At 47.8% G+C, this 15,661-nt stretch overlaps 1 protein-coding gene across 1 annotated transcript in view; it reads left to right on the top strand.

Annotated features, from left to right (window-relative positions):
- SCRN1 (secernin 1) overlaps positions 1–10,001 on the top strand; it is a gene marked incomplete at both ends in the record, with an annotated part of 43,988 nt that extends 33,987 nt beyond the window's left edge. Inside the window, 3 exons of the mRNA XM_080701527.1 lie at positions 816–981; positions 7,513–7,693; positions 9,843–10,001. Of these exons, the coding sequence (XP_080557653.1) occupies positions 816–981; positions 7,513–7,693; positions 9,843–10,001 (506 nt within the window). The remainder of the gene's footprint in view (positions 1–815; positions 982–7,512; positions 7,694–9,842) is intronic.
- Positions 10,002–15,661: the final 5,660 nt, after the last annotated feature.

Genomic DNA, 15,661 nt, shown 5'->3' on the forward strand with positions numbered 1-15,661 from the left:
GGACCCCAGGGGGATGACATCTGCAAAGTTAAGATTGTGCAGAACTATAGGGAAAATGACCTAAATTCTTGCATAAATAACAGTCAAGGAGAAAAAATGAGAGGTGGAGATTAAGAGACTTAAGAAATATTACCAACTGTGGATTGTGCTTCAAATCAATACCTGTGGGCTGGGGATGGAGAGCGGGGTGGTACACCTGTCTAGCATGTGCTAGGCCCTCTCCTCCATCTGTAACACCACACCTCCCCCCCCAACCCAAACCAATACACTAATGTATGAGGCACTGAGGGGATTAAACATTGGAGAGCTGAAGAAATCAAAGACGCTGTGAATGTTTTTAGGTGTGAGACACATTGTAAATTGAGATTTACAAAGAAGATTTGCATCATGCTAGCAAACTTTCCCACTCTGTGACTTTCTGATTCCATCCTTGTGAACACAGACTGAAATGGTGGTTTAAAAAATTATAACCAGAGGGGACATGTAGATATGGGGTATGTATGTACTCAAGGGTGTGTTCATCCATTCATCTGAATGCAGAGAAAATAGTCCTAACAGCTCTGACTATCCTATAACAGGAAGGGAGAAAAGTGAAGACCAGAGAGTTGCGTGCACCATTTCTGCTCACCTCCCATTGGTCAGAATTTATCACATGGTCCCACCTAGACACAAAGGAAGCTGGGAAATATATTCTGTAGTTGAGTAGTTATGTTTCCAGCTATGATTCCATGGGTTTTATTAGTAAAAAGAAAAAGGAGTGAATGGGTTTTGGTCACAACCCGGCACAGGTACATCTCCCGTTTTCTTCTCTGCAGAAAGCATCACTGTGCAGACGATGATTGACCTCTTACGGGACAAAGCCGGCGGCGTCTGCGTAGACTCTGAATCTTTTCTCACCACAGCCAGTGTGGTATCTGTCCTGCCTCAGAAGAGAAACTCGCCATGCATTCACTACTTCACCGGGACCCCAGATCCTTCCAGGTTTGTTTGAGACCCATTCACGGAGGCAGAGTCGGTGTACTTCTCATCCAGAGTGCGTCGAGTACTGGCCATGTCCTCCCCTCGGATTGCAAAAGCACATCTCTTCAGTCAGTCTCAGAACGTGCAGTGTGGCACAAGGAGATTTAATCAAGTGAAGTGTGTGGCCATAGTCACCTGGTGTTTAGTACAATCACAGGAACAAAATGGTGTTTTAAATTCATTGAATAACTATTGAGAATATAACATGGGTCAAGCACTGGGCTATGGGCAAGGGATACAAAAATGAGGAAAACCCACTGAGAGATACAGGAATTCCCAAGATTTATCAAAAGAACCAGTTCTGGTGAGTTATTGGACAAAGCAGTCCAAGTGGTGACACAGATGTAGGTAACTTCACATGTCCTGACCACTCTAGAGAGCTGCTTTCTGCCCACGTACTTCAGCAAAGGCGCAGTATTTCACAGTGGTTAAGAACATAGCCTCTAGAATAAATGACCAGGAATCTAAATCACAGTCTGCCACCTAACTACTCCAAGCTATAGTTTCTGTAACTATGCAGTGGGCATAAGACTGGCCCCTACATTTTTATGCTTGTTGGGAAGATCAAATGAGATAATCCACCTACACAGTAGATTTAACTATTATTATTATTATTATTATTATTATTATTATTATTTTGCCCCTGAGAATGGAACCCAGGGGCATTCTAACTCCAAGCTACACCCCCAGCCCTATTTTTTATTCTTTATTCTGAAACAGGGTCTCACTGAGTTGCAAAGGGCCTCACTAAGTAGCTGAGGCTGTCTGCGAACCGCGATTCTCCTGTCTCAGCCTCCCGAATGCTGGGATTACAAGCGTGAGCCACCACGCCTGGCTGATTTAACTATTATTTATGACAACTATTCGGAATTGCCAAGTAGGCAGCAGCCCCTCTCCTCTGGTGACCTTCAGTTACGCATACCACAGTCCACACTATCAGTCGTGTAGAAGCTTCATTCAGGGGGTTCTGCATCTGGTCACTATTACAATCACTTGGGGGTAGTTTTTGAGAAATATGGATACCTTGACCCAAACTTGTATTAGAATCTGCAAGGTGGACCTTGAGTCAGTCGGGTAAGTCTGCTCCTCAGCAGGAAAAGCTCTAGAAGTGTGTTTGTTCCAGTGGGTTGACTGCCGTTTTTCAGGTGTTCCATTAGCTCAAAACCTAATGTTTTTTGAATGTCAGTGGTTAAATCTTTGAAATTCCTACCAAAGAATCAATCTGATGCTAAATTTCACTCCTTTTATAGCTGAAAATATTCTCCTCTTGTGTCAAAAATATAAGATAAAGATCTCTCCCCCCCTTTCCGCCTCCTCTTCCTCCTCTTCCTATCTCTATCTATCTATCTATCTATCTATCATCATCTATCTATCTATATCTATCTGTTTATCTTAGATGACTCAGGAGAAAAACCAAGCACCTCTTCTGATCCTTTGGCTTCACTTTTTAAAAAAGCTGTTGCCAATATCAGCAGAGCCTTCTAACAAGATCTGATGACTGAATTTAGTGTAAGCTATTCTTAGTTTTTCATTTACTCAAGAGATATGAACTAAGCATCTTAACTGCGTACCACATACTGCGCTGGTTTGAGTACTAGGGATGAGGTGGGTACAGCGAAAGTAGTAGCACAAGTGAGGTAGTGAGGAAAACTTCCCAGAGGAAGGGCCTCTGAGCCCTGGGTGTTGTGGGGCAAGTAGGAGTGTGGTAGGTAAGCACAGCAGAAATCACATCCCGGGTAGAAGATCTGCACAGGGACAGAGCCACGAAGCAGCATGACACGGTGTTACAGGCGAGTGGAGTGTCTTCAGGTGGGCCAGGCTGCTGATCAGCTTTTCATCTCTCCTTCCTCCCACCCTCCCACTAATCAAGCCCAGCCACCATCACGTGGCCACAACCGCTCAGGTTTCCTGGCGAGCTCCCTGGATGCCTGTCCTCTCCAGTCACTTCCTCTTGGTTCTCTGCCCAATTGTGAACCCTTAGCTCCACGGCCCTACCTCAGATTTGGGCCCTCCTCTCCTTGGTGCCTGGGTCTCCCTCCTGACGGACTGGAAGCCGGCTTGCTCCCCCGGTGCCGATGGCTCAGTAGCTTCTGGGGAGGACTATGGATGCACACGGGCAGGGCGAGTTCTATTTCAAAGCATCTAAAATGCTCTGCTTAAGGGCTTTGGACTTTCTTCTTTAGGAAACAGGAGTGGGTGGGACTGAGCCAGCCCTCATTGTCCCTGATGTCTCAGATACTTGGGCTCTAACTCTGCTTAAGGATACAGGGGCTTCTGCCTTCCCAGCACACTAATATAAAGGTATTCTATTTCCTCGGCTAGAGTAATTGGCTTAATCCAGTTATAGAGGTGGGTTAAGAAATAGCTTTCTGAAATTTAAAATTTCAAGTAATTTTAAAAGAAAATTAGTCATGGTTAAATTAATTAAAAAGACCTTGTAGAACACTAAGGCCCTTTCTGTAGACATTAATTTTCATCTTTTATGGTAGGTAACATGGGCTGCATCTCCTGTTCTGACTGTAGAACCGTTGTAGATCATTTTTCTTCCTGTTCAACATTTTGATGTCTTCTGTAACTGGGCATGTTCAACGCTTTCTATTTTGTCAGCAGAAACATAATGAACTGCTCTTGGGTTTTAAGGTAGTAACATTAAGGCAGCCTTAGCTGGCTCTGGCTAGTGCTAACAATATTAGGGGTTTTCAGGAGGTAGTTTCAGAGTGGTGGGCTTGCAAATGATCACGCTCAAAGGGGGAGCATAGTATTGCTCCCTCCCAGTTAATGTTAGGACGAAGGATGTGATCTCACTAAGGTTGTTCTGGCTGGGTACCTCTCTGGCCTTTATTCCTTGTATTAACTTACAGATCTTTTTTCTTGAAATGACTTATTGCCACATCCACTTTTCTCCTTAGCGTTTCCCTCCTTCATCCCCCCCTCTGTTACATGCCAGGGACCATGTAAGTTTGGAAGTTGGAAGGAGATACAAAAGTTAGAATTTGAAGCCAGGCATGATGACACACGCCTGCACTTGAGAGGCTGAGACTGGAGGTTTTGTGGATTCAAGGACGGCCTCAGCAACTTAGGGAGACTCTCTGCAACTTAGCGAGACTGTTTCAAAAACAAAAACAAAAAATAAAAAGGGCTGGTTCAATTCCCAGTATCTCTCTCTCTCTCTCTCTCTCTCTCTCTCTCTCTCTCTCTCTCTCTCTTTCTCTCTCTCTCTCTCTCTCTCTCTCTCTCACACACACACACACACACACACACACACACACAGAGTTGGAGTTTGAATGACTGCCAGAGATGTGAAAGCCCTTTAATTAATTTTATTGATAAGGCAAATTCCATCATAGTGTTCTGCTGAGCCAGCTGGTAACTCACTGATGCCGTAACCCCAGTTGGCTCGAGTGTACTGATTCTGGCCTGGGGAGGCCATTTTCTAGGAAGCCAGTACTTGTTAAAGCTTCATTGATGTGGAGAGCTGAGCTGAGCAGGAAAGAGTATTCAGAGAGGTACCTTGACATTTTGAGACAGCTTATAATTTAGAGTCTTGGGCAAGAAGAGCTAATTGTGTGCTTTCTCTGCTCCACCCCACGGTGTCTGGATGCCACTGTTAGCTTGAAATAGGCCACAGAGGGGGTACTTACACCACAAAAGTCAGCAGACACCATAAATCTAGGCTTTTTATTTGTTTCAGAGATATAGTTGTTAGACCAGCACAGCACTAAGAGACTTTCACTTGTAAGTAATCTAGATACATGATGGGTTTGTACATCAAAAGATGGAGAGAAAGTAGAAGTTATAAGAAAATTGGGTGTTTAACCTAGTGGCAGAGTGCCTGAGAGACGCACTCTCTGTCTTTTTCTGAGTTTTCTTTGTTTCTTCCTCTTCTCCCAGTGTGCTAAGAGTGAGAGGCTAAATTGAATCGGCCAAGTCTGTATCACATAAATCATTCCAATATTAGCTGCAGGTGGAACCTTTTTGTTACTGGAGAAAAGATGGCAAACCTGGGCACCCTAACTCACTCAGCCTTTGCAGCCTCGGGGGCTCAGCCTGCAGGTTCGTGGGGTCAAGGGTCTTAGGCACAATGGCACCCTCCCTTTTCCTCCCCTTCCGAATTCTCCCAACACACTCTCTCCTATCTTCACCCTTAGAGAAGTTGGAACTGCTGACTGGCCACCAAGATCCCAAGTCCTAGAGCACAAAAAATTATTGTTATTTTTGTAATAGCACAGTGTGCGTGGAACACTAGGAAAAGGACTTTGGATTAGAAAGATCTGAACTGAGTTCTAGAATCTGAATTGAGTTCTAGAATCTTATTAGGAATGTGACTTTGGACACGGGATCTCAGTCTTCTCACCTGTAAAATGGACAGAAGTCTTTGCCCTGCACGTTCCCTGCTGTATCCCCAGTACCTGTGTCTGCTGCTCACTCAGAACTCAACACATCTGTACGGAATGAATGACTTAGCGAAGAGCAAGTACTGTGAGACTCAGATGCAAACCTTTTGAAAACTGCTAGGCTCTAAGACATGAGAGGTTTTCGTGTGAATTTTCCTGCTCGTCCAAAATGAGGAAGCACATTCTTTTCTTTTTATGCAAACACTGGCTTGGTGCCTCCATCACAAGGTTTTGGAAGGAGAGGAGGACAGTAGGGCAGTGAAGGCAAGGGCGCCTTGGGAGGGGCACTTTTCCTGGCTTTGCCTCCAGGTGTCGCAGGAGGCTGCAGTTCCGCAGGTCCATGTTGGAAGCTCCTGCTCTGCTTTGGGTCGGGCCTTGGCTGTCCTGTCGGGAGCAGGAGGTTGCAGGGCAGGGCCCCCGTTAGTGCTGCCCATGGGCTTGCTGGCCCAACTGTCCTTCACGAGGGTCTCTTTAAAGTAGTTCATGCAGCGTGTGTGTGTGTGTGTGTGTGTGTGTTACTGGGAACTGAACTCAAGACATTCTAACTCTAAGCTACACCCCGATTTTTTTTTGGTGTGTGTGTAAGATTTGGGGGTTGAACTCAGTAACATTCTATCTCTGAACTATACCTCCAGACAAAATTTTTTTTTAGGGGGAAGAAAAAGGGTTTTGCTAAGTTGCTGATACTGGCTTCGAACCTGCGATCCTCCTGTTTCAGCTTCTGAGTGCTGGGATTACATGTGTGCAGCATCGGGCCGGCCTCTCTCAGCTTTAGGCCTCCTTCGGTAGCCAGCCACCGGGCTGCCTTTGGCCGTGGGAAGCACTTTCCCCTTTCGGACCTAACATCTTATATTCATGTCATACCACAGCACGTAGAGGCTGAGTGACCGGGGTGAACTCCAGCCTCGGTGACCTTTCTGCAGGTCATTCTGAGAGAGCCCTGGGAACCGAAGCACATGGGGCTCCTGGCCTTCTTGGATGTGTGTGGCTGTGGGAGCCATCCACAGATGCTCTGGGGCACTCCAGGCACATGACAGAGGGGGCCGCTTCCTGACTGGGTGGCAGGGAAGGTGGTCACCACCCACGGGCAGTGTTACTTTGACACTATTGGATATATGACTTCGGTCAAGACATTCCATCTCTCTGGGTTGCTAATGGGCATACATTCCTCCAACCTGCCACCCGAGATTCAACGTGGCCAAATGCCAGAGCACCGTCTACCTCTGAGCCACACCCACAGCTCTTTTTATTTTTTGAGACAGGGTCCCCTGTGTGGTATGGCTGACATCAGGCAACTCTCATCTAGTGGTGTCCTGCATCCCAGCAGTGTTTTCTCTGGGGGTAAAGGGGAGAATAAGACTCATTCTCCTATAGTTAGCTGTGGGCATTTGTGTGCGTGTGTGTGTGTGTGTGTGTGTGTGTGTGTGTGTGTGTATGTGTGTGTGTGTGTGTGTACCCAGCTCTGCATATGTACTTGCACACTTAAACACCTGTATGCAGCAGTGTCCCCTAAGATACAACCATTCTGCCTGACAATGTGAAGAGCCGGGCACGAACCTTCACTATGCCCAGCGCTGAGCCTCTCACCACCCGACTGCAGCTTCTCCACACGTCCCCCTTGGGGTCTCTCTCTGGGATCCTCTGCTTCATCTGTCTTAATCTGTCCCCTCCTTGAGTCTGTGAGAGGTATTACAAAGATTTTCCAATAAAATAGGACCTCAGTAATGAAAACATAAGACCCTTTCTTTCCAGGAGGGAAAATGGCAAACCTCTTTCACCTCAAATTGATGGCCCATTATACCCCTTCTGCAGGATGCTACGCATCTATTTGCCTTCTTTTATACAACTGAGAGAGGCTTCTTAAATAGTCTTTGCAGAACAGAGAACGTCTGTCTTGATGTCTCCTCGCCGTAAAAAGGAGAACTTGAGGCCTGTAAATGGCTGTTAGTTTTGCTAAAATAGCCACTAAGACATGCAGTTGTGTCTCTCCTGGCATGCACCCAGCCCCTGAAAGTTGGCTCAGAAAGCGTGTTGGACAAAAGCTCAGTGTCGGGGTGTCTCCCGGCCCCAGGCTGAAACGGCTCTCCTTTCTCTCCAGGTCCATATTCAAGCCTTTCATCTTTGTTGATGATGTAAAGCCTGTTCCCAAGGCACAGTCCCCCTGTTTTGGGGATGATGACCCTGCCAAAAAGGAGCCCCGATTCCAGGAGAAACCAGACCGCCGGCATGAGCTGTACAAGGCCCACGAGTGGGCGCGGGCTGTCATGGAGAGTGACCAGGTGAGCTTGGGTGAGGGCGGTGGGGTGGCCATCAGGAGGCAGGGAGGCGTTAGCAAGCTTGTTCCCTTCTCTCCAGCTGGACAGGCTCCTTCCAGGAAGCAGCTATCCCTGGGCTTTTCTACCCACTCTCCTGAAACCTGATCAAACTGCTTCTGCTGTTACTCTGGAATCCAGCAGATTAGGAATCTCTCCCATATACTGTTGTCTTACGAGTAATAAACAGGAAGGTGCCAGACAGGATGGCTGCTTATGTGCTCTCTAAAAATTCGTTGTTTATTTTTTGGGGGTAAAAAACTATCCCTGATGGCAATCCTTTATTTAGAGAGGTAATCATATGTCATTTCAGAAAAGCAATTCTCCAGAACTGGCCTGGGGATGAAGAGAGGTGATGTTTGTACAATAGTGTGAATGCTCTGGATTTTATGTTATGTGTATTTTACCACAATACAGATACAGGCTTCTTTTGTATGTAGTACTGGGGACTGAACCATGGGTGCCTTCTACCTCTGATCTACATCTCCAGCCCTTTTTATTTTTTTATTTTGTGACAGTGTCTCACTAAGTTGCTGAGGCATCCCTTGAACCTGCGATTCTCATGTCTCAGCCTCCCCAAATATGGGATTATAGAAGTGTGCCACCACACCTGGCTCAAATAGGGTTTAAAAAAAGATTTTTAATTTACCAGTTTTTTTTTTTTAAGTAATTGCTCAAAGTGATACTTCCACCTATCTTCAAAGCTTTGGCCAATTAAGTCAGAAGACATTGATTCAAATAAATAAACAAATAATCAAAAAATCTAATATATTTTCCTTAGCACCCAGTCAATGTTCCCAGCAACCATTAGTGATGAACTTTCATTTAAAATTCATGCCTCTGTTTTGCTGTAAGGAGGAGGAAGGAGTGTGGTTGTTAGACTTTCATCTGCTTCCCCAAGCACTTATGTAACAACTCTTAATAGGTCTAATTTGTCTTGAAGAAAATGATACCTTTTAGATAAATCGGTGCCTGGGCAAGCTGAACCTCTTTGGCATGGTGGACTCTCTACAAAGGACATAAAGAAAGAGCAAGACCAGCAGCAAATCCTGATGAAGCGAGAGAGTATCTCTGAGAAGGATAGTGTCACTTTTTGTAGAACTTGCTCCTCTGTTCCGCAGAAATAACCATTTGTCATGTAGAAGTCGTAGCGATTTGACGTCTGTCTTCCCAGTCAGATTCTTCCTGGAACCTGGAATGCAGTCACTGCACGACACCCAGGGCCGCCCAGGTTCCTTCCTGACGGTGCTTATTTTCTAGTAGAGGACAGAAAGCCCCGTGTAGACTGAAGATGTCACTCGCGTGTCTGGCTTTGTGGATATTGGGCTTTGAGAATGCAGAGGTAGAAAGGGCCGTGTGACCAGGGATGGATGATGAGGCTGAGTTTTGAAAGTTAGGAGTGATCCTCGGTTTGAGAGAGGATAGTGGTGGGAGTGGTGAGTGGATGGGGAGGGCAGCGTCTTCAGTCTGGGCAAATTGGGCACCTGGAAGCTTGCTTACACTGTCACGCACTGTAAATGAGTGAACCCCACTTGGAAGAAGAGCTCTCTTCTCAGAAAAAGAGTGACCAGGAGACAGACATTCACTGAGCAATTATTTATTCACCCAACAGACATCTTTGGAGAATGCCTACTATGCCCCAGTCATTGGCAGACACAAAATAGGACCAGTTCCAGTTTCTTAGGAAATCATGGTCTAATGGAAGATACGGTCATCCAGGCAGGCCAGCGCAAGACAGAGACAGCATCCACGGCAGGAAGAAGGGCACCGAGTGTGGGGTTCTGGAGGAAAGGTCTTCCATGGAGGCCTGAGACTGGGCACAAGTGGGTCAAGCATTGAGTGGGGCCTGTGAGATGGTGAGACAGTGCCAGGCACAGAGGGATGCAGCCACTTTGGTGGCTTTCCCCAGTGCCACCTGGGAGTCCTCAGTGCATCCTGGAGATAGCAGGGAGCCATATGCATGCTCTAAGTGGGCCAGTGGCATCGGCACATTCCAGAACAGTGTTTGGGAACAGGTTGGAGTGGGTGGATGGGACTGCCGACAGGAAGCCTGGAGCGGTCAGTGCCACTGCCACAAGGCCTAGTTTTGCTGACGTGTGACTGTGTCCTTCCACAGGAACAGGGTCGCACGCTGAGAAACACCATGCTGGAGCTGGAGAAGCAAGGCTTGGAAGCCATGGAAGAAATCCTGAGCAGCGCCCACCCCCCAGACCCCACTGAAGTGGGGGACCTTTTCTATGATTGTGTTGACACGGAGATTAAGTTCTTCAAGTGAAATAAGCGTTCTCTTCCCCCTCGTATTTAAAACTTCCCACCTGACTAAATTACCAGCAGAACAAACCACTCTCCTGTTCGAGTAAAATGAGAAAGCTACCGCGTGGCCTCCTCTTCTGAAGCCAGATCCACCTGTTCCCTTGTGTCTCAAAATGTCCCCCTCTCTGCCTCCTAGGTCCCTGGCTGTGTAGCGCGTTATCCCCCTTGCCTGCCTGTTGATCGGTTGTGTGACCAACTGTGGGTTTGAAGCTGCTATTCTTGTATTTCAGTGACAATGGACACTTTAGCCTCTTAGGGGAGGACCAGAGGGCACGGAGCCTTGAAAGGCAGGCTCCGCGGGCCGCGTTGCTGGGGAAAGCTATCCCTTTTGAAGTCGTAGTCTTTCAGTAGCCGTTCCTTTCAGGTTAACAAATGCCGTTTGTCTGCACACACAGGCTCTTGTGTGTAGTGGAGGGAGCCCCCCTGGCTTCTCTTAACGTGAGCACGTACCTGTGTGAAGAGTCTCCACAGGTGTTTCCTGGTAACAAGCTGATGGGGAGGAGCCAAGAGGCGCCTCTGCAGGCTGCCTCCGTCACGTGACTCGTCTTCCACTAGTGCACCGTGGACCCAGAGCTGCTTAGGGGAGCAGGGCCTGCCCCCGAGTTAGCGGAGATCCAGAGACGGCCATGCCAGTGAGCTTCTTGATAAGCCCGGGCTCTCTCCAAGCCACATGGCTCTCCGGACCCAGTGTGGCCCCCTGGGCAGCTGTGGCCTTGTGTAGAAAGGATTCCCTGTCTAGTTGCCAACATGAGGTCTGGGACATACTGAATGGCGCCGTGGCATTACTCCATTCTCTACAGCTGTGACTCTAGCTAATGAGGGCGAGAAAGGGAGAAATGCTGGAGTAGATTGCAGTTAAAGTAGCGGGAGCCCAAGCAGCTGCTACTTTATCTAGTGGAGACGGTCATTAAACGCATATTTCCCCAACATTGTGTTCACATAAAGGACTTGAACACTAGAGCTTGGCGGAGTGTTCAGGGAAGACCAGGCAGACCACACTGGGAAGACAGGGCGGGAAGGCCACAGATGGCCACAGGAGCATCTCTTTGCAGGGTCACAGCCCGACCCAGCCCCTCCTGACCAGCCCCTTAGATCCACAAACCAGTGTGTGATGCAGCTGCCCTCCTGGGTGTCCTGCTTTGTCCTTACCCCACAGCTGTCCCCAGCCTGGTAGCTGAAGCTGGCAGGAGGTGGTGAGGGCTTGGCTCCAGCTGTTGAGACTCCGGACCTATCCTCAAACAGCAAGGAAGGCAGGGAGACCAATGGAAGCCTGTGTATTTAATAGACAGGCAGGGAGACCAATAGAAGCCTGTGTACTTAATAGACAGCCAGTGGGAGAGTGCACATCTGGGTAACATCTGAGTGCCCATTGTGCTTCAACCTAGATGCCAACATGCAAACAAATACTGTATCAGTAGCCTTGGACGTGGCTTAAGGTCAGCGACAACTCTGCAGTGTTCCAGGCCATGAGGCCAGGAAGGGACGCAGCCCCTTATTACACAGATATGAAGACGGATAGAACCCAGGGCCTTATGCATGCCAGGCAACTTCTCCACCACTGAGCTGCAGGCCCGGCTGCAGAGGTTTCATTGGAACAAATATGTTTTCTTCTTTCTACCAACCCTTTAGCAGCCTGAGTAAAGGTATGCCATGAGCTTTCGGCTCAGCAGTTTTGTAAATTCATGTCAATCATGAACCCCAAAAGGTGAGAGATGGGAAGAGTATTTCAGCGGATGAAGTTAGTGGCAGCCGAGAGTGGCAGCTTGTGACTAAGGGTGGTGCAGGTTCAGCCTGGGCTTTTACGGCTGACGGATTGAGGGCCTCCTCTTAGGAGTGGCCGCTCTGAGTGTCTATGGCTCTCCAGGGAAAGAGAGGTTCTAGGATATCATAAGTCCCTATCTGCTTCAAAATTCACTGGCCAAGTGGTTCTTTAGAACAAGATAACGTAGAAAGCCACTCTAGGATGTCAAGGCATGTTTTTACCTGGAGATATTTCGTCAGACCTGACATGTCCAAGAAAGCTGAGGTGACTCAGGATTGGGCAAGGGTACAGATGACCCTCTGGCTTCATGTCATTGCTCAGCCTTGCAGTGGGAGGCACGGTGGCTGCTTCTGTAATGGGACACTGACCTCAAGCATTGCAGGGAAGGGCCAACACCGCACATTGCAGCTGTGGTGTCTCTGTCTTACCACTAGAGGGCATGGCAGCCCTCCGTGGCAAGGCCAGGTGACTGCAATTAGGCAGTGGTGGTGTATTCAGTCAAAACCCCAATAATGGTCATGGAAAGGTTTTCCACATGCATCGGCATGGGTGGGGAGAGACAAGAAGAGAGCAAGGAATCTTCTAATGTGGCTAGACTCACTTTCAGCCACTTACCTATTTCAATTAGCAACCAATATCTACTTCAATGAACAGAAATACGCTGTTGGAGTTTGAAAAGGTTGTTGCAGGGTGGATGTTCGTCTTTAAGTGCTCCCGACGGATTTTGTTTTAGAAAAATGCTTATTACACAGATAATTTCTTTCCCAGGGATTGCTTTTCTGAAAGCAACATAGGGAAAAATGAATATTTGAGATGAAATATGAAAATAATGTTTAAAGGTCACTGTGTGCAAATAGCTTCCTAGAATACCATTTGTATATCTATTAAGATTTTGGGGTGAGAGACAGCACCTGTGCATGCTCTGTGCAGAAGTCATTGTCATAAAAGATGGAATCTCTCCCTGACCTCCCCACCATAGCTTAACCTAAGCTGGTCAGTCGTGTCTAGTAGGTGGGACTTACCACAGGCAAAGACAGCCTTCGTATCAAGGGCAGCTGTTCAAGTGAAGTAAATTAATAAAAGAGACCTCGTAACCTTTCATTCTTGGAAGTGGCTTGATCCTTAGGTAGAATGAGGATATAGTCAAAATTATGGAGATTACTTAGTGCCCAATAACACAAGACCCAGTGCTCTAGTTAGGAGTCTACCGTACAAGCTAACAGAGCAGATATATGCCTCGTAGATCTTAACTGTGAAGTTCCCTTAATATTGGGTGAATCATTAGGTGTAAAAATAACTGTCAGCCAGGCAAATGACCATGTCTTACCATTGCCATCTGCCTTGGCGCAGGTGACAGACAGCTCCAGCTGATCCGACGGGGAGCCAGGTGGGCTGCGTGTGCTGCCATGAAGCCTTTATTGACAGGAGAGCCGTCCACTCGCTCTTCAATGAGCTCTCAGCTGTCGATAGCACGGGGAGGAGAGAGTAAAGGGACACGCACCTCGGGCCTTGGAGGGGAGTGGCAGTTCACACTGGCTCAGTGCTGTCTACCCTCCCCACAGTGGTGGCGTTTCATTTTATGCTGTGCTAAGTCCCCACTCCCCTCCTCTGGTGTGTGTCAAAATGTGCTTTACGTGATTGACGCCAAACATACTGAAATGTCACGTGCAGAATTCTTGCGGGAACCAGTATATACATGTTCGCAGTCACGCTGTGAGAATTTAAACATGTTAGTTGGAAAATGCTATCGACAGGGAATAATAATAAAGAAAACCGTTGTTTCCGGCAGTGGGAACTGACCATGTAGTCTTAACAGTCTTTTGTATAAATATCTACAAACCAGATAACGTCCCCTCTCCAGTGCTTGCCCTTGGGGTTGTCTCTAACTGCATCGAGCATACAATAAAAAATTACTGAAATGGATGTCCACTGGTCTCTTCTATCTTGTGTTACATGGATAAACACGAGCGTCAGTCACAACACAGAAATCGTATGGAAGGGGAACATTTTTCTGCACCTCATTGCTGCCAGTGGCTTCGCTGCTCCTGTAGCCCGGAGCAGCCCCTCCCTCAGCGAGCTCTGCCAGTGGCCATTGTGTCTTGGCCTCCGTGTCTTCAGAGTAGCCTCCTCTTTTGCAAAAGCTTGGGGCCCCAGCCAGGGCCTCTTGCTCTGCCCTCTGAGAGCTACAGTGAGCAGAGGTGGGGACCTCCAGAGCTCTCGGGGAAGGGAGTCCCCTCTGTGAGTTTCAGGGTGTGGAGAAGTGGGGCTCTTTGATGTATTTTTTTTTCATACAACTGCTGACCCCGCAGAGCCTTCCAGAAGCTAGGTGTCCTGTTGAGTCCTGGGTTCTCTGGCCTCCTGGGACTTGTGGGGGAAGCCTTCAGTGGGGGAAGATGGACAATTAAAAAGGACATGCAGAAGCCGAGTGTGGTGGCAGGACTAAGAATGCCCCTGGGTTTCATCCCTAGCACCACAAAGAAAGAAAGAAAGAAAGAAAGAAAGAAAGAAAGAAAGAAAGAAAAAGAAAACGAGGACTTGCAGAGCTGGGTGTGCTGGCACACAACTGTGATCTTACTTGTGAGAATGAGACCGGTTGATTTCAGCCAGGCATGATCGTGCTCACTTGTAATCCCAGCATTTGGGAGTCTGAGACAGGAGGATCTGGGTTTATGGACAGCCTCAGCTACTTAGTGAGGCCCTTTGCAACTCAGTGAGACCCTGTTTCAAAATAAAAAAATAAAAAATAGGGCTGGGGCACAGTTCTGAGGTAGAATGACCTTGGTTTCCATCCCCAGCATGGGGGGGGGGAGATGCAATGCAGGCTCAAGTTCAGCCTTAATTTAGACTTAGAGACTCGGTTGCAAAATAAAGAGTGTGTGTGTGTGTGGGGGGGGGGCTCAGAGGGAGAAAGCCCCTGGGTTTAAGCACTCTTGAAGGTTTTCTTACTTGTCTGAGGTTTGTTTACTGTATTGATGCGGAATCAGAAGCACGGAGCGTCACCCTGCTCAAGCTTAGCTGGAAATGCTTTTATCTGGAGAGTAAAGGTCTGTTGTTTTTCTGGCTGTGGTTAAGGGGACGGCAGCTCTTAGCACTTAGGAGTCAGCAGAGATAGTTATTCTCTTACTGCTCAATTACATGTTCCCCAGCATCTTTGCCTGACTTGGCCAGCGGGATTGTATCACCAGGCCCTCGCTGTCTGGCTTCTGGTTGGCCTAGGTCTACAGGGGCTGGGGAGTGGTAAGGCCTAACCCTTTTGACAGTTCCTGGGAGCGTCACTATTCTTTGGAGGTTCCTTACCCCTGCCCATGACTTTGTAAATATCCCCCTTAACCGTGCTCCTCTTAGGGAAAACCTCTGAAGAGCTGTCATTTCAGAACAGTAACAGCCCCCAGCTGTGCCTGTGTTCTGCTTGCTAGAAAGAACCCTCTGCACTTCTGGCAGGGTGAGGGCGATGTCTGCGCAGCACTGAGTGGAGTGTGAGGGGCAGAACAACTGGACAGGACGGGCAGCAAGGGTGGCACAATCCCCAGCACCATGGAAATAAAAATAGGCCAGTGTGGTGGGACCCGGAGGCTGAGGCCAGAGGAATACAAATTGGAGACCAGGCCCAGCAGCTTCACAAGACCTTGCCACAAACAATAACGGAATTTCTTTATTGTACTCGTGATGCTTTTTTTTGGAGAAAGTGAATTAAGATGCACAGGTTCAGTCTACCTCAACCTGGGAGCCTCTGAGGTCTTTCAATATGGAGCTTCTGATGAGTGTACCTGGAGTGCAGGTATTTCCTGTCACCAAATACGGCCAGAATGATTAGTCTCGACACTCAGTAGAGTTAGAAACAGGGCTGCCTTCTTCTGAGA

This window comes from Muscardinus avellanarius, assembly GCF_963383645.1.
Source record: "Muscardinus avellanarius genome assembly, chromosome: 9".
Classification (NCBI taxonomy): domain Eukaryota; kingdom Metazoa; phylum Chordata; class Mammalia; order Rodentia; family Gliridae; genus Muscardinus; species Muscardinus avellanarius.